The following is a 23611-nucleotide window of genomic DNA, read 5'->3' on the forward strand; positions in this document are numbered from 1 at the left end:
TATTTGACTAACTTCCTCCTCTGCCTTTACACCTCTATGATTCAGTTAACACAGATGTCTTCCTGCAAACACATGGTATGTTAAAAACTGAATTTCCACTTAAGCCACCCTCCATTTAGACTCATGCTATCTCTACTGACCATGTCATTCTCCACCGTGTTGCCTAGGCACAGTGCTTGGGGTTTATACGTGGCTCCTCCACTTCATCCACATCTGAATTCCATCTGTTATCCAAACCTGTCACATCCTTCTCCAGATCATTGCTATGTAGTCATCCATTTCTAACAGTTCCTGTTTCTAAATCCTTGAACCATGCTCCTTGTTACCTGCCTTGACTACTGCAAACTTCCTTTCACTGGCCTTCCTCATTGTTACCTTGGTCTTTCTTATCACTTTCCGGAAATCTGCTGCCAGGATTTTCCATCTTGCCATTGACTTTGACCACATACAGCCACTCCAAGTCCCTTCTGCTGACCCTTTGTCCCTAAACCATAGGCTCATCCTATGAGCCGAGTGGTGTAGTGGTTAAGAGCGGTGGTTTGGAGCGGCGGATTCTGATCTGGAGAACCAGGTTTGATTCCCCACTTCCCCACATGAGCAGCGGAGGCTAATCTGGTGAACTGGATCTGTTTCCCCACTCCTACACACAAAGCCAGCTGGGTGACCTTGGGCCAGTCATACTTTCTCAGCCCCATCTACTTCACAGGGTGTCTGTTGTGGGGAGGGGAAGGGAAGGTGATTGTAAGCCGGTTTGAGTCTCCCTTAAGTGGTAGAGAAAGTCGGCATATAAAAACCAACTCTTCTTCTTCATCATCCCTGCTTACCTCTCATTTCCCATTACACTCTTTTCCACAAGTGGTCAGCCTCAAAGTACAATGTCCATTTTAACTTGGTACAAACAGCCTTTTCCATTTAACTTGGTACAAACAGCCTTCCCTCTTGAATTATCCAGCTTTTTAGTAGCTACTGCAATTATAAATGAGTTTATTTCCCCTGCGTTGCTCGTCACTTTTATATGTTCTCTGTTATCACCTATTTAAGCTGTAACCCCTTCTCTTGAGCAAGGACATGTTTCAATTTTGGCAGGCACACACATGCTTCAGAATCAAAATGATTCTAGTACACAGTTTAAAGACTAAATAAGACTCTGAAAAATGTTCAATGCTTTATATGTCAAATTATCACCACCAGATTTTATGCAGCACATGACTGGAGCAGATTAAAATCAAATAATCATACCTTTGAAGACAAATTCTGTTCCGCCCATCACTTTGGATGAATGCACTCCTCGACTGTAACGGCCCTTGGCGTAGATAGTGAAGGTAGGGTGCTTGCATATTGGATCAGAGTAATGATAGTAGTGACCTTCCCAAGTATTATTGTTGTCATGGAAAATAAAGTGCCTGGTGAGAAAAAGTACTTCAGGGCGCACTTCGCAGCGTTGGCTCACCCATTCCCCATGTAATCCAATAGTCAAATCAGCCTTTGGAGGTAAAATTGGAGGGTGGTGTTCATCTGACCGATAGATGATCCTGCATGCTATACATGAGTGGTCATGGTTCTGAAATAAATCCAGTAGAAATCTTGTAAGACACAAAGCCAATGGCCATTACTTTGCAATAACAACAACAACAACATGCTGCAAGTAAACCAGTTTTATCCCTCATATCTTCTGGGCAGCTATTCCTGAATTGCTCTTGCAGCAACTGGTAATCTCTGCACAGTTTATGATTCTATAGGAATTATGCCTCCTGACAACTGTTAGAAACTACTCTCCTATAATAGTTGAATATATAGGTCAAGCCCTCAAGTAATGGTTATTTGGATCCAGGCCAACTGCTGATACTTGCAAGAAGGAAAAATGTCTAATCTGTCAAAAGTAGCAGAAAGCACATTTCCATCTTTTATCGATGGGCCACAGTAATTGGCTCTGGTTTGTGAGCTGGTACAGAGTATTGTACTTTGGTCACATCATGAGAAGACACGAGTCACTGGAAAAGACAATCATGCTAGGAAAAGCTGAAGGCAGAGGGAAAGAGGGAGACCCAACAAGAGATTGATTGACTCAATAAAGTAAGCCACAGCCCTCAATTTGCAAGACCTGAGCAAGGCTGTCAAAGATAGGACATTTTAGAGGACATTAATTCATAGGGTCACCATGAGTCAGGAGCGACTTGACGGCACTTAACACCCCTGTCAGCAACTATCCCATAGTGCTTTTAATGACAAACCATCTAATATTCTTCTTCAAAGTACTGGCTTCTACAATGTCCTTCAGAAAGTTAGCAATAAATCATGGGAAACAAAACCAGAGCTTGGGGAGAAGAGGCAACACACTCCAATGGAATTTTTTTTTTTTTTTAATACTTTATATCAGGCAGCACATATTATCATTTGCGACAATCAGCTAACACAAGTTTTCGCAGCAACCAGAAATGTGGTAAATGGTCAGTTTTGAGGCAAAGGGAGATAGTGTCTAAAATGCATGGAAAAACATGCCTTTCTTTTATTGTCCCATTGGGTAAGCAGACATGTACTGAATTGGATCCAAAGGTACTAAAAAGCATCTCCTGATCAATGAAATACTGTCTTACACCTCACGCTAGAATGGGAAAATACATTCTTCTGCTTGTGGAAGAAGTTATGCAAGGTCTTGCACAGCTTCTTGTACTATGGAAACAGGAAAAATGCTGTAGAACCAATCACAACACTGTGCAAACTCTGCACAAGCATTTCTGGATCACCACTAGGTGCTAATTTACTCCCACTTATGGAATGGGTTTTGGGGAAGAGAAGTGGGGGTCCAGCACAATATATCATTGAGTAGAAGCAATTTAAAAAAAACACTCACACTTGATTAAATATTCTGAATTTGTTTCCTGGCAATATTGTTCATCTTTATCAATCCTATCTCCTAAGACTAAAGAGTAAAATTCACCAAGTTAAGCCCATTTTCACATGAATAAACTTCCTTCCTTTGTGATTAATCAAACTCACTCCCATGAAACCCCTTTCCCATAAAACCCCTCTTTTTAATGAAATAATGTGTCAGTTCACTTAGAATCTCCTGTCCTTAACCAAGATGACATAATGCAAAATATAACAAATATAAAGGATGAGCACAAGATACAGTGATGAATTATTCCCTAGTTGAAAATAAGTGTCAGGATGAATGGAGAAACACATCTTTCCACATAGAACAGAACTGAAGAATTGTTTTGGGAGGATGTTTGTCTCCCTGCCAGATAAGCTGCATGTAACTATGATGCCAACTTTATTTGAAGCTACAATGTGCCAAAATATACCCTTTCCAAAATGATAACGACTAAAAGGAGGACTATCAGGCTTTTGCTAATCAGAACCAAAAGCAAAACTTCTCCCTTATCCTTCTTGTTCTCTTTCAGCTCTTCCTTATCCTGCTCTTTCTTCTCCTAGTGACGCCACAAAGAAACAAAAACCCAGCCTAGAAACATTTCATGGAGTGATTTCATCCCCCCCCTTCCTGTAACATCTCACTTGGAGCCCAGGCCTTTGAAATTTTGCTTTTAATTTAAAGATAGCACACTGTGGGGAGAGAATGCTCTCAGTTAATTTTTCTCCTCCCTTCCTGAACTAATTTTTATAGTAATCTTTAGACTGCTATTGCTGCTAATCCTAGTTACAGACGATAACTCAGCCACCATCTATAGTGAAGCTATTTGCATCAGATTTTTTTTTAAAGGACTTTGGAAACTTACAATAAAGTACAAGTTATTTTAGGAATTCTGTTTCTCCTGTCTCTCCTTTCTTTTTAGCTTGGCACACTTCAGGCTAAACCATCCAGATCTTCATCTGGTGTAAATCATCCTCGACCCAATGACCTTAATGGAACTGTGTTGATTTATGCCAGATGAAAATTCTAGACCACGAACTGGGACTTGTTTTGATTTAAAAGTCAAGAGTATTGCGGAGAGTTAAGAATAGGCAGTTCTAGCCTATTAGAAATATTGACTAAGAGAATTGTTTCATTCTGCTGACTCTGGTTCGCCTTAGAACATGTACTTAGCAGCAAACCATTAAGTCCATAAAACTGTGTTGGTGCAAGCACAGTCAGCTAATGACACAGAAGGGCATGTCAGGTCATTATTGTTTTACTCATTAATTTAAAAACCTATCATGGTAGCTCTTGCATCTGTGTCTGGGGTTTTTTTTTGGGGGGGGGGTAAGATGTCCCACACATCTTAGTGAACCCCTGGGAAGGCCTGATTTTAAAAAGGGTTATTGGACGTCCTCAAAGCAAATGGAAAAGGCTGGGACTTTTCATCCTGCACTGCTGTAGGGTTGATGCCGTATAAAAACACTTTTATGGATGTTAAGTATGGTTCCCCCACTCCAGTGCCCTGCTGCTCAGACAAGTCAAACCCAAGAGAACACTTCACTAAATGGCCAGAATAGCTCCTTTGCCAAAGTGATAACTAGCAGGCTTTCTGTTACTCACACACAAGACCAACAAAGGATAAGGGAACTCACTGGGGAAAAAAACAGATGTAATTCAAGCTTGCAAATGGTGCATGGATTTTACAATAAGATTTAAAAGTAATGACATGAAGGGATGATACTAGAGAGCCTTTCCCCCCATCATTCCAAATCTAGAACAGGGTTGTGGTCAAGCTGTATTAAAAAACAACAAACACCCTAGCTATGTTCTAGCTTTAAGTGTCCTTTAAAAACCAACCTGTCCTAAAAATATAAATTAAAAAGTTAAAGCTGCCTGACTTGTCTGCTTCAATATGTTATGACCCTTTCAAGACAAAAATATATTTAAACTCTAGAAACTTGGGTGAAATTTCAGAAATGAGACAAAAAAATAATGTCTTTCTCAGATTTATTATGTCTGCATCTGTCATTTACTTCACTAAAAGGATATTACTTTGCAGTTACAACCCCCCCACACACAAATGAAAATAAATTGGGAAGGAGCATCCACAAAGTTCCTGTAAAAAGTGAATCAAAAGGCTGAATCTGAATATGTAGGGAATGGACTATGGAAGCTAAAGCTTTTTTCCCTTCTGCATTTGATTGAGGTATCCCAAATAGTGACTAAGCTGTGATTAGTTAAGGGGCATAGGCAAAGCTACGCCAAAGCGTAAATGCTGGAAATTTGCTGCCTTCCAGTTGAAAAACAACAACTTCCTGCAAAATGAAATGTTGTAATGATTACTATGACAGTGTGGTGGGAGTAAAAGTTGGCTAGAAACTGCATCATGTGATCAGACTGCAAACCGTGATTAGGTGAAATCGCAAGCTGCAAATGGGCATCTACTGGACTTCCTGTTGTTGATGCCTTCTCATGCCTGACATTCAGTTTCTGTTTGGCCTTCAGCTTTTTATTTTAAGGAGTTGATCAGCAATTTAAAATAGTACATGTGACTATACTATCTGTTACTGCCTTCTTGGATTTCATTGGCATTTTTTTGTAAATGAGTGAGGCTACAGATTAGCGTTGACAGGTCCCTCTTTGCCACTGGCGGGAGGTTTTTGGAGCGGAGCCTGAGGAGGGCAGGGTTTGGGGAGGGACTTCAATGCCATAGAGTCCAATTGCCAAAGTGGCCATTTTCTCCAGGTGAATTGATCTCTATCGGCTGGAGATCAGTTGTACTGGCAGATCCATAGGGTGGCCAAGGTCCCTCTTTCCCACCAATGGGAGGTTTTTGGGGTGGGGCATAATTAATTTGCGTTAAGTGATTCTCAGTATTCACTTTTGCAGAAGAATGGAAGTACCTTGCTGGATCAGCAAATGATTTATCTAGTCCAGCATTCTTTGCAAGAATCCCAGCAAGCACCAGAACTAGACTAGGTCTTCCAAAAATGAGCCAATGAACCATCTTCAATCTTAAGCACTCCACCTAATGTAAGTAACAAACATGTGGAAAGTGGCCAAATGGAGCAATTTTTATAGGTTTTGACTGTATGTAACTGCAACATTTAATTGGCCTAGCCTATTTTACAGCCATCAACTAGCCAGTTATGTCAATAAAAACTTATCCACTTTGGTAATAAGTTTTTCCAGTGAGATAGCCTTTGACTTGCTTCCCTTGGTTTGCAGAAGACTAGGGTTGCCAACCTAGGTGCTGGCTGGAGATATCCTAGGATTATAACTAGGGTTGTCAGCTCCGGGTTGGAAAATACCTGGAGATTTTGGGGGCAGAGCCTGAGGAGGGCAGGGTTTGGGGAGGGACTTCAATGCCATAGAGTCCAATTGCCAAAGCGGCCATTTTCTCCAGGTAAACTGATCTCTATCGGCTGGAGATCAGTTGTAATAGCAGAAGATCTCCAGCTAGTACCTGGAGGTTGGCAACCCTACTTACAACTGATCACCAGAGATCAGTGCACCTGGAGAAAATGGCTGCTTTGGAAGGTGGACTTTATGACATTATACCCCATTGAAGTCCTTCCCCTCCTCATGTTCCACCCCCAAAACCTCCAGGTATTTCCCAACCCAGAGATGGCAACCCTACAAAAGATAGTTGCTGTAGCTCCACTAAAATATATTGCTGTGCACTCATGCAGCTACACTCAAATTTAGGATTGAGCTATTAAATAAATGCATTATTTAGGATGTGTATAGTGATTTTATTGAACTGTAAATCAACCTTATTTGTTTAAGATACCACAAAGGATATATTTTAGGAGGAAAACTCCTTATGTTCTTCTATGTGCCTGAACTAGTTTTGGGCCCCTGAAAAATTCATTCAACTTAGCAGCTTGGCTTGGATCTGTCTAGTTTTCACTCTGGGCCTTTGATTTACCATCCTGCAGCCAAACCACTGTAAAGTATTTGGAGTAAGCCCAATTCTGTTTGGCTTCAGCATTCCTAACATATCCAGCAATCATTTGCTTTTAATTACCACTCAATTCAACCCCTTGGACACCCCGTCTAACTTTGCAGCTTTATCAACTTCAGAAACTTCAAGGCACCTCTTTTTCATACATGTCTAATTATTTTTAGCTAGTTTTTATATTTTAAAATAATAGCAAAGAGGAAATGAAACAAGCCTTGCCAGACGAATTCTGTACAATACACCTGATTCACTTCAGTGGCGATTTCCTCACACTACTTACTGTTTGACGGTAAAAGCTTAAAAAAACAAGTTGATTTAATGTCTCTGTTTATGCACAGTGTCCAGTTTCCAGAAGAGTTTGAGACTAGTGGTTTTAAACTCAATTTAGCATTTAAGCTCATTTTCAGCTGCTTCCCTATGGGCCAGCAATTAGAAAAGGGAAAATGTTCAAAGAAGAGGGGTTATAACCTTGCAGTGCTGGGTTTGTGTGGTCCCCAAATGCATCTTCTGCTACCATCCACTTAAGAATCCACTTTAGTCTCACAACTAGGTCCACATGATGCTGAATGATATGAATGTGTTCCCCAAGGGTGGTTTGTTTTTTAACCCACAGCTGCTACAGGAAACTGCAAACTTGAAGAAGATGTTGTGGCAGTAGCGTTGCCGATCCCTCTTCGTCACCGGCAGTAGGTTTTTGGGGTGGAGCCTGAGGAGGGCAGAGTTTGGGAAGGGAAGGACTTCAGTACTACAGAGTCCAATTGCCAAAGCAGCCATTTTCTCCAGGTGAACTGATCTCTATCAGCTGGAGATCAGTTGTAAGAGCAGATCTCCAGCAAGAACCTGGAGGTTGGCAACCCTACATGGTAGACGGAGAGGAACTGTGCAAGGGCTCTTCTTGCAGGCCATCTTTTGTCTTTTACCGGCTGTTTTTTACCCTGTTGGGGGAAAGACACAAATGCCCACATACTGTTTCCCCTTAAGTGTGGAAATTTTGGTATGAAAAACAGCTTACAGGGAAAGAGATAAGCATCCTCTTGTCCCCTATGTGATCTTCCAGTCCAATTGCACCTTCCCACAACTGTATTGAATAATAATTTTAAAGCCACTCTTGGAGAAAACATTCTCATACTTCAGTAGTGGCGCTTTCTTTTTTGTCATGCAAGCAGCTTGCCACATGAAGCAACCATTAGCGAAATGGATTCTCCTGCTCCAACCCAATTTCACATGTATTTTGACATAAAGCCTCAAGTCTGGCTGATTAGATAGATAGATAGATAGATAGATAGAGAGAGAGAGAGAGAGAGAGAGAGAGAGAGAGAGAGAGAGAGAGAGAGATTTTAATTATTGTTGGCCACCTTAAATAACTTTTGTGGAATGGGGAGGGGCTGTAGCTCAGTGGTAGAGCATCTGCTTGGCATGCAGAAGGTCCCAGGGTTTAATCCCCGGCATCTCCAGTTAAAGCAGTGGTTCTCAACCTTTTTTGAGTCGCGACCCCCTTTTACAATTGCCAAGTAACCTGCAACCCTCGCGCCATTTGCATAAATTTGCATAAATGACATTTTCAATAGGATAAAGAAAACACATTTGTTTTTTTGGCAGTCCAGGGTATCCATATATATAATTACTTTACATTTTAAAGTTTAAAACAAACAAGCAAACGGTAGTACCACCTGTTGTGCAGCGGCTGTGACTGTGTGGCGTGGCAACCTTTCCTGGCACAGAGGAAAGAGTGCCTCTGAGCATGCACTGCGTTCCTTGTCCTCCCCTCTCTCCCCAAAAACTCTTCCAAGCAGGCCGGGGCTCTCGCGAGGAAACCCCCTCTCTTGTGACTGGGACACTGCTTGTGCACAGAACTGCAGTTATCCCTCAAAGCGGAGCTCCGTTTAATCACCTCATGAGAGCGAAGGGCCAGGAAAAAGCCGAGGGCTGCTTATCCCACTCGGACTTGTCGTGCCTTTTTCTCCCCTTCACCAGTCACCGCTCCTTCTGCGCCTCACTGAACCTGCGTGCTCAAGGGGGAAATCCCGAACTGCACCTCGACTCTCCCCCTTGGCCTTGCCAGAGCGGAACTGATGACTCAGGGCAGAAAAGTGAAGCCACACTACAGACATGCGCACTTGGATTCCAGGGTGAAGCTCCCGCCCCACCCGAGTGCGGCTAAAAGTAAAAACAATGTGGCTGTAGTGGCCTCAAGGGGGACCGCCCTCTTCTCCTCCGAGACCTGAACTGGCCGAGCCAGGGGAGCTTCCTCGGCCTCCCACACATCCTGCAGCATCATCCGCCCGGCGCAGGTGCGACCGCGCCCAGGGCTGGCCCGCCCACCTCTCAGCTGGGCAGCGGGGCTACAGCTGGTGTGCGGCGGCATGCTGCCGCGTCTCTGCAGCCCGGCTCCTTCTGGCTGTCGGCCGGCCAGTTCCTCACCTCTCTGCTTGGGGTCTTCCCTGCTCTCACGGACCAATCAGGGTTACAGGGCGTCTGGGTTAGTCCTGGACAGCCCGGGATGGGGGCTGTCCCAGGACAGTGGCGGCGACCCCCCAGAAAACACTTCGTGACCCCCTTGGGGGTCCCGACCCCCAGGTTGAGAACCACTGAGTTAAAGGGACTAGGCAAGTAGGTGATGTGAAAGACCTCCTCTGCCTGAGACTCTGGAGAGCCACTGCCAGTCTGAGGAGACAGTACTGACTTTGATGGACCAAGGGTATGATTCAGTATAAGGCAGCTTAATGTGTTCATATGTACTGTTGATATTTTAAATACTTAAATGAGAGTATTTCTAGTTTTAAAAACCCTGTTGAAAATTTGTTCTGCAATTAATCACAGAAATATTTCAAAACACAACCTCTGGAACAATGTTTCTTTGCACCCAACTTGATGTGAAATCAGTGAAAATCTTCATAATAGCGAAGAGCTCAAAGTCAGAAATAACCATGAAGCACTTTGTCTGGAATTAATTGATGACAACTAAAGTCTCCAATGTGGTTCCAATTGCTATGTGCATTCCTTTGAGATGTCATCAGAAAAGATGTAGAGACAGCCCCAATGCAAAACAGTTATACTGTATTTTCATTCTCTCTCAAAGTAGTTAGGTCAGTGAGATACTGAGCTTTCTGCTATAGATAGAAGCTTTTGAGGTCCTTTTCAAGCAGAGAAAGAGCTTCGTCTCTTCATCTCTCTCCGTGCCTCTCATAAAATGTACTTTACACAGGACCTGCATCCAGGCCCTTGATCATGCATGATTTGCTAATGGACTTGTTTTTCAGCTTCCACTCTCAAGTCTTTAATCCTTCTCTTTGCTTTCTGATTGCTGCCAGACTGCCACTATTCCACACTCTCAAATGTAGCCCCATGATGCTTCCTCCCCTCACCTTCTCAGTAGCATTTGCTTTCTTCAATAAAGTTTTCCCCTTGTCCATCAATATTTTGTTCTGATTTTTAAGGATTTACATAACCAAGGTCGATTTTTCACCTAGCAAAGCTGTAACTTCCAGAAGCACCAAGGTGATAACCTTAGGGAATGTAGCATAATAATAATATTTAAAATAATGCATCCAACTTAAGGGTATGTAGGAATCATTTGAAGAAGAAGAAGAGTTGGTAATTATATGCCGACTTTCTCTACCTTTTAAGGAGAATCAAACCGGCTTACACTCTCCATCTTTTCCTCTCTCCATAACAGACATCTGTTGGGTAGATGGGACTGAGAGAGTTCAGAAAGAACTGTGATTAGCCCAAGGTCACCCAGCAGGCTTCATATGTAGGAGTGGGGAAACCAACCTGGTTTACCAGATTAGAGTCCGCCGCTCATGTGGAAGAGTGGGGAATCAAACCAGTTTCTCCAGATTAGAGTCCACCGCTCCTAAACACTACACCACGCTGGCTGGAAAGAACAGATGCCATCTCAATCATACAAGGGTTGATTCCCTTGGCTTTTATTCTTTCCAAGTTCAGCTATTTCTCCTTCATCTTGTCAAAATTTTAGAAGCTAGATCTTAACTTATCCTACGCTAAGAACCATAGACCTATAATGCCAGTTAGTTCCAAGGACTATCTGATGTCCTACTCCTACAGCTTTCATTTTTATGCCTAGAAAATTCTAAGGATATAGTCAAAGACTCTCAGTCTGACCCACAGTGCACTAAATGGTCGTAAACTTGAAATAAGGAAGCTGCTGACATAATAAACAGAACAAAGATAAATGAAGCCAGGATCTTCCAAACCCAAATCCTGAAAGAAGCAAATTCACTAATGTGGAGTTGACAAGCAACCATTAGTGAACATCATGAAGCTGGTAGCATAAATAGGAAATACACAATTCTATCCTTGAAAAATCTTCATTTATGAATGCTGCAAAAGGATGAAAAGCAATGTTCCTGCTTTTATCAGAACCTTAATGAGATGATATCATGAGGCACTGCCTTGACCTTAATTGCTCCTACCTGTTCTGCAGATATATTTTATTTCTTTTATAAAATGTATACCCCTTTTTTCTGCCTTCTTGACAAATTAAAAAACAATGACAAGCAACCCCCACACATCACTGAAACAATTAACACCAGAGCTGAAATATATACAAAAATAAAAACAACATTGGGAAAGAAGGAGGGATCATTGAAGGAACGCTAAATGAAACAAATAAAGTCTTCACTAGCCAGCAGAAAACGGCAACAGAAGGAGACAGATGAATCTCTCAGGGGAGAGAGGAGTTCCAGAGTTTTGGTGCCACTGCCAAGAAGGCCTTTTCCTGGGTTGCTGCCTAAGCTCTGAAACAGAAGTACCCAAAGCAAGGCCTTCCAAAATGCCTGCAGTGGTCAGACAGGTTCATAAAGGAGTAGGTATTTTGCTCCCAAACCATACAAGGCTTTAAAGATCAGCATCAGCACCTTGAGTAGTGCCCAGAAACAGACTGGGAGCCAGTGTAGATGGGCCAAGACTGGAGTGATGCGGTCTCTATGACCCACTCCAGTCAACATCTTGGCTGCGGCATTCTGCACCCAATGAAGTTTCTGAACACTTATCAAGGGCAGCCCCATACAGAGCACATTGCAGTAATCTAATAGAGATGTAACCAGAGCATGTACCACAGTGGCTCTCTCCCACCCCAAACACACACACATTTCGTTTCTAGCAAAAATAAAAATCAAGGAAAGCAGCCCATCAGGTTAGCGGAACAGCTTCCAGGAATTTGAGGAAAAAACAGATTATTCTGTACTACTATCAGGAATATTCCAAATACAGGAAACTCTGAAAAGGGGAAAAGGCTGGGAGAGTCCCCCCACCCCGAATATGAAAAAAATAAGATATTATTGTATGTTTAGTAATTTATGTTTAGTATTGTAGTGCTAACAAGCCTTCCCCTCTATGCTGACCCAAAACTTGGGAGAATGAAGTGCTCCTTGGAATTATAGCAACTGTACAGGAAGAAGAACTTATGACGCCCACCATAGTGAGAAGAACAGTTTGCTTATCAGAATCTGAGAGGAGGGAATAATGGAAGAATTGGGTTATAGGCTGGAAAGAAAAGCAGTGGCATGGATTATATCTTGAAGGAATAGAGAAGCAACAAGAATGTGTGAAAGTAATAAGGGAAACCTTTGAGAGATAGGCTGCAGCTCTTAAGTTTGTGAAGTTTTTTAAAGAGATTATTTTCCTTTAACTAAGTGGATACTTTGTCTGTTTGCCGTGGAACTGAAATATTTACATACCTTGGCATTTTGTAAAGGGGATTGGTAGCTAGATGGACGATAATACATCCTCTGGGCAGGATCGGTGTGAATGTCTCCAAGAAATAGCTCTTCTACTAAGTGGTCTAAGTTATGGTGAAGGTATTGCTTCTCTACGCGGATCAGCTGAAGTTCATGCATGGCAAAATTCAGAGCTCTGATGCATTCATAGCCATTTTCTTCTCTCCATATATCATAGCTCACATTCTGCTCCCAAGGTTTGTCTTCTGGTATAAATCCAGGGCATGTACGGTTGACCAGCTGGCTTAGTCTTCCAGCTACCGCCTCATTGTGACAGATGATCTGTATGTTGTGCAGTTGGTAATCGGCTTCAGTCCCTCCTCGAATGATCCATGATGCTTGCCGAAGGCGAAGTTTACCACGGATAACTAAGGTATATATCGGGTTTGTGCACCGGTTACCTCCATAGTAAAACTGGTAGGCTTTGAATGTATTATTGTGGTAGAATCGATACGATCTTGTGATGAATTCTGGGCCAGACCTAACTTCACAACTGTAGCCAAATGGGCAATAAAAAGAAAATAAAGGGAGTTTAGTAAAGAGCAAAATTGTATCTTATCAATCAAAGCCAAAGTGGCTGTTAGCATTCCTTGCACTACTTCAACACCAATTGTACCATGAATTTATCATTAAAAAATAGCTCTCTTATCACTTTCTAGAGGAAGCAATGATGCTAACAAGCATACAAGGCTTTAAAAGAGGAATCAGACAGATTCATGGAGGGTGTCCATATACGAGTCTTATGACGGAAGTGAGCATTCATAGCCAGGGGCAGCGGATCTCTGAACTGCCGTGCTAAGAGGCAAAATCAAGGGAATGTCTTAGCCTCTATGCCCAGTTTGTTGCTCTCCAGAGCAACTGGTTGGCCACTGTGTGAAACAGGATTCTGGACTAGATGGACCACTGGTCTAATCCAGTAAGGCTCTTCTCCTATTCTCATACTCAACACAGTTTCTTTACAAGACAGTATCTTGACCAAATGTCCTTTGTTTGTTTCTCTATTTATAAGCTCTGTTATCCCTTTTCCGAGTTAATTTTTCTGTATTTCTTTTTGAAAACTTCCTCCTAAATTTGGGATTTCATACCTTTTCCTTGAACTTTTGACTGATTATTTCAGTAAATTATTTCAGTGAAGAATACTGGTCACTTTCTACTCCCATTCACTTTGGTGGCAGTTTTGCCTAAAAAGGGATTACAGGACTGGGCTTGAAAAGAACCTTATATCCCTAAAACAATCTTCCTAAGAAAATAATTGAGAGTACACAGCTGAGTACAGCAAGCTGGGACTACAAAATAAATACCCTCTCTCCCACTGAATGTTTGTGATCTCAGATAAGCACTTAGGCATGCTTGGACTAGTCAACAAAGTTTCATAATTTCATTTTGTTTAAGAACTAGTGACATGATATGGGTTGTGTTGTAACACAAAAAACAACCTATAAACAGGTGATTATCAATTACACCATGATGAAGTCTACAGCTACGGTCCTGCAAGCAACACAGTGCAGTTTTCAGCCTTCCTTCCAGCAGGTACTAAAACATACTGTGCTTTAGAAGCTCTCTTGATTTTGAAAAGCAGCCTGAAGTGGCACAATGAAGCTGCAGTTATGGAGGGGTAAAGCTCTGTAGATGTTTAAAATTAGCCAGCGTGGTGTAGTGGTTAAGAGCAGTGGTTTGGAGCGGTGGACTCTGGGTTTGATTCCCCACTCCTCCATGCGAGCGGCGGATGCTAATCTGGTGAATCGGGTTGGTTTCCCAACTTCTACACATGAAGCCAGCTGGGCGACCTTGGGCTAGTCACAACTCTCTTAGAGCTCTCTCAGCCCCACCTGCCTCACAGGGTGTCTGTTGCAGGGAGGGGAAGGTGATTGTAAGCTGGTTTGAGTCTTCCTTACGTGGTAGAGAAAGTCAGCATATAAAAGCCAACTCTTCTTCTTCCTCCAGTTGAGATTTTCAATGGATTACAGTAGTGTGTTCAAGGATGCTACAGCCCTTACCAGTTTATTTCCTGGGCCAGCTTACTTTTTGGGTCTTGGGGATAAGAGTTGCTCCCTATCAGCTGACTAGCTCTTCTTCCTTATTGCTCTGAGCTTACTTATGTCTCCCTCTGTGGCCATGTGGGGTGCAATCCTTCCTCTTCCTCTGGAAGCTGAGGCTAAACGGTGCCTCTTAGCCAAAGCCAAAATCCAGCCCTGTCTGTTCTCCAAAAGTGCCCACAGGCTAAACAAGGTTGGAGACTCATGGATTGTAGCCTACAGAAAAAAAATGGTAGATAGCAAAGCAGCAGAGTAGTGCACTATGCTGCTCTTGTACATGTCTAAAATATTTGTCAACATTAATTGTTAATGTCTATTGAAATCTTTTAATTGGTCTGATTTGTGTTCTTCCGCAGTTTGACCATCTTGATCGTGGATATCCTTACCCAGTGGAGACCCAATGGCCCTCAATTGTTGGAGGCATTTGTACAGTGATTCGGGCTCCATTGTGGAGATGCTTCAGCATGTGGTGACACTGTGACTCCTTGAAAGTTCGCCATGCGTTCTTCTCCAGTGATCGAGGGTGGGACCTGCTGTCTGGATGCAGAAGTGCAGAACCTTCTCCCAGCCCTGAAAAACCAAAAACCAAAAAAAGAAAAGAAAAGAAATATAAAAGAACTCTGGCGAACTCGGTCAGTATTTCAGTTTCTGTCGCTAACCATTAGGAGGCATGAACATACTTTCTGTGCTCCTGGCACATTCGATTCTGATTTGCAAGTGCATTCTTGTACTTGCATGTCAGCACTGACTTAGGAAGATCAATGTATTTGATCAATGGAAGCGTCCTTGGAAATGATAATTGGGGAGGGGCTGTGGCTCAGTGGTAGAGCATCTGCTTGGCATGCAGAAGGTCCCAGGTTCAATCCCTGGCATCTCCAGTTAAAGGGACTAGGCAGGTAGGTGATGTGAAAGACCTTTGCCTGAGACCCTGGAGAGCCGCTGCCGGTCTGAGTAGACAATACTGACTTTGATGGACCGAGGGCCTGATTCAGTATAAGGCAGCTTCATGTGTCCATGTGAGAAGCATGCTGGGAACAGTTTTCTGACACACATGTAAATATGCTGGGAACAGTTTGCTGACACACATGTAAATATGCTGGGAGCAGTTTGCTGACACACGTGTAAGGTCAAAATTGGCAGAACTGCCACATTACAAAAGGCATGAATCTTCACAAATCATTACAGACGTCCAAATACAATGCTATATCACCCCTGAAAACAATAAACACAATCAGTAAAATCTTTTGGCGATTTCAGAGTGTGTGGAAACAACACTAGACTTATATAGGATTTACTGACGGAGGAATACCATCCCCCACAGTGTGCTCCATAGTGGATTATAGTCATGTGGTTGAAAACAGGCTTCCTTGTAAAACATTAATTAGGGGCAGATGCTTTATCCGTAGCTGCAGAGAGTGGCATGCCATGAATTGGCATTCTTTAAGGTGCTCACTCTAATAAATGTGGACTGAACTAATTGATGTGTATACAAAATGCACGGTCCTGCAAATGAACAAATGTGGAAGTATACACTCAGATGAATACTGAGATAGTTCATGATCTAAGAATGACCCAGTACAAAAATTCCAGTGGCGTATTCATGTTAGTCTGTGGCAGAAAAATAAACAGGAGTCTTATATCACCTTTCAAGAATATGCTAGCATAAGCTTTTGTTAACTAGCACCCATAAAAGCAATCTACTAGCTTGCCTAATTGGATATATTCAATTCCAACCTATTTGTTAACATAATGAAAATCATGGGGAAAACTGGAGATTGTATTGAATCCTTCCACCTTTTTAGCCTCTCCCTAGCAGCATGTACGAATGTAGATTTCTAGTTTATAGATGTACATAACACCTTAGCACACATCAGTCCCTTTGCTCCTATGGATCCATGGCTTCAATATATAAAGTTTTACATAGATTCCTGAGTTCAGTATCGGCTAGTGACTCAAGGGAGACTGTAGGCAAGCTGATATGTCAGCAACCATTTCCCATCTACAGAAGTGCAAAATAGTAGTTAGTTATGCAAGATTGCTAATAAGTGAAAAATCGCAGGATCCTTGGGAGGGGTGTTCAGTATACCTCTATGTGCTTGCTTGCCCTTACAAGGTTCCTGCCAACAGGGCAGGGTCTCATATTACCCCACTGATTGGGGCCAATCGGCGGCTATTAGCCATGATGGCAAAACAGACCATCCACATTCAGAAGCAGTGCATGTCTGAATACCAGTTTCTTGGGGGTGAGGAGGGAGGCTTTTTGCCTTATTTCATAGGACATCTGGTTGGCCATTGTGAGAAACAGGAAGCTGGGCTAGATGGGCCACTGGTCTGATCCAGCATGGCTTCTCTTATGTACATATGAAATTTTCCAGTAGCATCACCTAGTTCAGAGGTTCCCAAACTATGCTCCAAGGAGCACTTGGTGCTCCGCGAAGCATCTTCTAGTGCTCCGTGAAGAGGCTGGAAAGAAAAATACTACAGTCGTTCGGTTTAGTATATAGGTGCTAGCTCAAAATTAGTGCTCCATGACTAATTTCTCTCCTGAAAAGTGCCCCATGACTCAAAAAGTTTGGGAACCTCTGACCTAGTTCATCACTACATGAGCAAAGAAAAGCTCTGTCTAAATTATGTCATTGTTTTTCTTCTTGTATGCTTTTCTGCCTTTTAACACATATGCAGAAACTCCTCTTGTAATCATATCCTTTCCCTCGTGGAAGTATATTTCTGATATAAGAATACCCCAAAAGCAATTTTATTTATTTCTGAGACAATGAGAACACATTTGTCTTTAAACACTTCCCAGAGGGTGGCTGTGCTGTGCTGATCTGCAGTAGAATACCTCTGTAGCACCTCAGAGACCCTCAAGATTTTCAGGGTATAAGCTTCCAAGAGTCAAAACTGACAAAGGTTGTTTTGACTCTCAAAAATTTACACAAGGGGTCCCCAACATGTAGCTCAAGGACATCTTTTCTTATTCCCACTGACCAGGAAACCCTGGCCCACGATGGGCAGCTCTGCTTCCAGGCCCCATGTTTGCCCTGGGAAAGTGTCCTCCCATCCACAGCATAGACGAGGCAGTCGGGCAGGTAGACTGGCCGCAGGACAGCAGGGAGCAGAAGGAGGCCAGAGGGGAGAAATGAAAGGGGGAAGGAGAAGACCTTGGGCAGGGAGAAAGGGCGCAGAAGGGTTGTTCCAAGAAAGACAGGAATTTAAAGGCACCCACCAATACCCTGAGCAAGTCCAATAATTTCCAGAACTTTTCCCCCAAAAGAGGTTGCGAGGGATTTACAGAGGCAGCGCACTGATCTGGAGGTGTGCTGTGAGATGTCACTGAATGGTTTTAATAATGTCTATTGGGACCTCTAGAGGAACCCACGCCTGGGGTGGCTGATGGCTTCTTACGACTTCTCAGCTGAGGTATCTGAACTGGCAACCCAATAGATGGAAACGGAGATAACTGATCATTCATTTTTTATTGTTTATGTGAAAAGAATTTTGGGATATGGGTGAACCGTAAGTTAAATATGAGCAACCAGTGTGATGCAACGACAAAAAAAGCTAATGCGATCTTGGGGTGTATCAACAGAGGCATAACATCCAAATCTCCAGATGTCATAGTTCCACTGTACACTGCATTAGTCAGGCCACACCTGGAGTATTGTGGCAGTTCTGGAGGCCTCAGTTCAAAAAGGATGTGGACAGAATCGAGCAGGTGCAGAGGAGAGCGATGAGGATGATCAGAGGCCTGGAGACCAAACCCTGTGAGGAAAGGCTGAGGGATTTGGGAATGTTTAGTCTGGAGAGGATGAGGTTGAGGGGGGACATGATTGCTCTCTTTATTTGAAGGGCTGTCACTTAGAGGAAGGCAGGGAGCTGTTCCTTTTGGCAGCAGAGGATAGGTCTTGCAATAATGGGTTTAAATTGCAGGCGGAGAGGTACTGTCTGGATATTAGGAAATTGTTTTTTACAGTAAGCCTTGTTCGACAGTGGAATCAGCTACCTAGGGAAATGGTGAGCTCCCCTCACTGGCAGTCTTTAAGCAGAGGCTGGACTAGCACTTGTCAGAGATGCTGTAGGATGATCCTGCATTAAGCAGGGGGCTGGACTAGATGGCCTGTATGGCCCTTTCTGACTCTATGATTTCAATGATGAGGGACTTTGGAACCTTGTGGATCCCAAAACGTACCCTCTGTTGAAAAACAGCACAGCAAAGATTAAATCGTATTTTAGATCCACTTATATTGCAGAGTTGCTCTTTTCAGCAATGAAACATCAAATCTAAAAACAGATCACAGTTGACAGACAACCACTTGGATAACTGCCTGCAAGCTACCATATCTTCTTATACCCTCAATTGTTGAAAGCTTGTAGATGATATGGAATGTCATACCTCACACTAGACTGGTGAGTTGTGCTTTATATGCTGGGCCTCCTAATAATTTGTGATTTTTGTGATCCATAAAGAACACAAAGCCTAAATATGAATATGCTCTCTTCCCCCCTTATTTTAAAGTAAGTAAGAAAGACGTAACAGCTTGCTACAAACCAGCCCTCTTGCTTCTGATACAAGTGAAAAAACTGAAGTTACTCTCTGGCTTGGTACACTGTCTTAACAGCTTTGTTTAATTGTGTATATTTGTTGTATTTATATTGTTCCATACTTGTGGTTTGCTTTGCTCAAAGAGAGAAGATAGGATGTAAATATTTGAAATAAAATGTTAAATAAAAGCAAGTGTGTGGTTTTATGGTTGGCTCTGTCTCCTCTGGCAGCCATTTTGTGGCTGCGCCCACCTACCCCATGTCACAATCCCAAAAGTGCCCACAGGTTCAAAAAGGTTGGGGACCCCGGCTTATACCCTTGTATAACAGCAAAAGCTTGTTGTTTTCTAAAGTGCTACTAGACTCAAATCTAGCTATTCCCAATGTTATTTATAGAACTTCCGTTTTAAAAACAGAAAACTGTTGGAAATCTAATCTGGTATTAAATTTAAAGTATATACATGATTGTTATTGAAGTATACACAAGAATGAAGACAGAGACATATTGTATGGTGCATCTGGTTGAATTGCTAGTTTACTCAACCTGAGATTCCATTAGTCAATATTTCCTCTGATTTACACCAAAGTAAATAAAGACTTGTTCCATTTTGGCTTCATAGATAAAGTGAAAGCCAAGTATAACCTATGACAATATTAGAATGATGATTTGGTCTCCACTGCAAACTTTTCAAGCGGAAACTTGTCAGGAGCTTTGAAAGTTTCCAAAAGATAAAACATAATTGACTAAGAATATGACCTTACTTATCTAGTTACCCTACACAATTAAGTAAATATACATTAAGATTATCTTTTGATGTGGAAACTGCTAGATAACCTAACCGCATGGCAAAAGGTATACAGTTCCACTAGAGACTATTATGTCTCACTGCCAAGCAGATGTTTGTTTTTAGCTTTACTTTAGTTACTCTGAACATCAAAAGGAGCAAAGTCTTGCAGAACTGGTCACTAGATCAGCCATAAGAAAAGGATGAAATGCAGACAGCAGAATATTGAAGCCACTGTAAAAAACAACAACACCCATATGTGCGTAAGTGTGTTGAGGACAAAGTTTGTCTGCTCCTTGACACCTGAATCACTAAAATAACAAGGTTTTGCCTCTCTCCAACTCTGAGAGTGCAGCCTCTCTTTTCTCCCACTTTTTCTCTATTCACTTACGAAAGGGAATAATGGCTCATAATCCACCCACTGATCTGACACTCAGGATTCCTAGTGCTGGACTATAAAACATGGACAGTAGCACACAGCTGGAAAATATCAAATGCAAATACACATCTAAACACAATGTGGACATGGATGCACCTTCCCTATACATTTTTGAGACAGAGATCTTAAAATCGGAGACCACCACAATTATTGTATCGTATGTATTGTATTATTACCAAGCTTTTCACGTTCATATAGAACATCCTGTGCTTATCTCTGGATTTGGGCCATTGTTTGTTAGCACAATTCAGGCTCGTCATAGGGTTTTCGAGGTAAGAGATGATCAGAAGTGGTTTACCATTGCCTTCTTTTGCACAGTACTAACCAGGGTTAACTGAAATGTCACTACTGTTGTCTATGAAAGATCCTCAGCCAGTCTCACCTTCCACTACTGCTGCTGCCCAGTAGCTACCCTTCCAGGATTCCTCCACCCCAACACCACTGGAACTGTCCGTTCCCTTCTGCTGGTAAGACTAACCAAAATGAAAGAACATATAGTGCTGGAGGAGAGGACTCCTCCCCCTCCCCCAGTCAGATGGCACTCAATAAGCTACTGGGGAAGAGCTGAGGACAGGTACAAGCAGAAGAAGAGGAAGAGTTGATTTTTATATGCCGACTTTCTCTACCACTTAAGGAAGAATCAAACCAGTTTAAATCACCTTCCCTTCCCCTCCCCACAACAAACACCTTGTGAGGTAGGTGGGGCTGAGAGAGTGTGACTAGCCCAAGGTCATCCAGCTGGCTTCATGTGTAGGAGTGGGGAAACAAATCCAGTTCACCAGATTAGCCTCCGCCGCTCATGTGGAGGAGTGGGGAATCGAACCCGGTTCTCCAGATCAGAGTCCACCAAACCACTGCTCTTAACCACTACACCACTCTGGTACTATTAGCCAGCTATAGTAGCACTATTCTTAATGAGGTAACTGGGCTGAAGCTGAAAGGACTTTCAGTTGTTGATGTGAATGAATGCAAAAGATAAGAACATGGAATGTGAGAAGTATGAATCGGGATAAACTTGAAATTGTAAGACAACAAAAAGAACCTTTAAACATTGCAATCAAAGGAGTGACTGAACTAAATGGACTGGATTAGGACATTTTCAGTCAGAAAATTACAAAGTGTTTTACTATGGAAATGACAAAACACAGAAGAAATGGAGTTGCTCTAATAGTGAGGCGAGATGTAGCACAAGCAATCAGATTCTGAAGAGGAAGAAATGGAAAGCTTTTATGCAAGCATCCAGGAAGAAATTGATCACACACCCAAACGAGATGCGCTGATAATCACAGATGACTGGAACGCAAAAGTAAGAAAGTAGAATCAAATCTTGTCAGAAGATTTGAGCTAGGAACAGGAAATGAAACAGAGGAGTGATTCATAGAATTCTGTGAAGAAAAGTTGTTTATTTCAAACATGTTTCAGGCAACTGAACAGATGATTGTATACGTGGACACCACTGGATGGTCAATAGAGAAATCAAATAGATTACTTAAAGGGAAACAGAAGATGGAGAAGCTCTATACTCTCTACTAAAACAAGACCAGGAACTGATTGTGGTACAGACCATGACTTGTTAATACCGAAAATTAGACTAAAGCTGAAGAAAAACACCAAAACAATCACAGTGCCAAAATACAATCTAAACAACATTCCTTTGAAGAGTTTAAAGACCATATTTGCATTGCTAAGTTCAAATAAACATGAAACAGAACAACTATGGCTTGAAACCAGAGATATTATCATGGAAGAATGTGCAAAGACTATTCCTGTAGCCAAAAGAAATGAAAAGCCTTGATGGATGACTGAGAAAACTCTTAAAATCGCTAAATATAGACCAGAAAAAAAGGTAAAAGGGGACAGAAACAGAATAGGAAATCTATATGCAACATGTCAGTGACTGCCATATGGAGACATAGAGACCTATTATAATAACCAGTGTAAAGAAATAGATGAGAACAACAAAAAAGGGAGAACAAGAGATCTATTCCACAAGATCTAAGACACCAAATGGAAATTTAAAGCATGGTTAGGGATGCTGAAAGACCAACATGGAAACACCTTAACTGAACAGGACAAAATAAAAAAAAGATGGGAACAATACACTGAAGAACTATATAGAAGAGACTTAAGGATGAAAGACTTCTTCAAAGAAACTTTTTTTGAAGAAGAAGAACCTGCAGTTTTAGAAAGTGAAGTGAAAGCTGCACTCAAAGCAACTGGGAGAAACAAATCACCATGAGTAGATGGAAGAGCTATTTCAAACTATAGAGTCTTAACAAGACTATGCCAACAAATATGGAAAACAAACCAATGGCCCACAGATTGGAAACAATCAACATTCCAGTTCCAAAAAAGGAGATGTCAAAGACTGCAGCAACTATCAGACCATGTCATTAATTTCTCATGCAAATAAAGTGATGCTCAAAATCTTACAACAAAAACAGTTACCATATATGAAACAAGAAATGTTCAAGATGGATTTAGAAAAGGAAGTGGCACTAGAGATTATATTGCAAATTTACATTGGTTACTGGAGGATAAACCAGAATTTCAGTAGAAAATCAGCTTGTGGTTTTATAGATTACAGCAAAGCATTTGACTATATAATCATGAAAAACTACAGTTGGTTTTAATGGAAATGGGTGTGCCACCTCATCTGATTATTTTGATGCACAACTTGTACTCTGGACAAAAGATTATAGTTAGGACAGAATATGGAGAACAGAATCATTTCCAACTGGCAAAGGTGTCAGACAAGGATGTAGTCTACATCCCTATCTCTTCAATCTATATGCAGAACATATAAGGAAAGCTAGATTAGATTTAGATGAAGGGTGAGTGAAAATTATTAATTTGAATTAATGACTAAGGGTCATTAATTCATGTGGCCACCATAAGTTGGAAGCAACTTGACGGCACTTCACACATACACACACAATTCAGGCTTCTATTTTTGCTTTATGTCTATAACAAGCATGCCTGAATCAAAAGACTACTACAATCAACAGCAGTCATAAGATCATATGAAAGTTGAATAAGAATCTCCTCAGTGTTAAGTGAAATACATATTAAAAAAAAATTAAATAATGAATTCGTATTCCTTGCAGTGCAATATATAAATAGTTTTCCAAGGCATGTATTTTTCACATATACCAAACCATATCCTGCACAATGCAAGGGAAGATATAATTATTCAGTAAGGGACAAGTTTCACAGTATCTTAAGTATCCTGTAATCACAAAATATG

At 41.8% G+C, this 23611-nt stretch overlaps 2 protein-coding genes across 3 annotated transcripts in view; one reads left to right on the forward strand and one right to left on the reverse strand.

Moving 5' to 3' along the window:
- Nucleotides 1–23611, forward strand: part of RAB31 (RAB31, member RAS oncogene family) — a 156533-nt gene that overhangs the window by 127882 nt on the left and 5040 nt on the right. The window lies entirely within an intron of this gene.
- The window catches only part of APCDD1 (APC down-regulated 1), a 35136-nt gene that overhangs the window by 5473 nt on the left and 6052 nt on the right, over nt 1–23611 (reverse strand). Inside the window, exons 2-4 of the mRNA XM_056854867.1 lie at nt 14985–15168; nt 12524–13055; nt 1240–1561 (exon numbers count right to left, since the gene is read on the reverse strand). Of these exons, the coding sequence (XP_056710845.1) occupies nt 1240–1561; nt 12524–13055; nt 14985–15168 (1038 nt within the window). The remainder of the gene's footprint in view (nt 1–1239; nt 1562–12523; nt 13056–14984; nt 15169–23611) is intronic.

The sequence above is a fragment of the Euleptes europaea genome, chromosome 8 (genome assembly GCF_029931775.1).
Source record: "Euleptes europaea isolate rEulEur1 chromosome 8, rEulEur1.hap1, whole genome shotgun sequence".
Classification (NCBI taxonomy): domain Eukaryota; kingdom Metazoa; phylum Chordata; class Lepidosauria; order Squamata; family Sphaerodactylidae; genus Euleptes; species Euleptes europaea.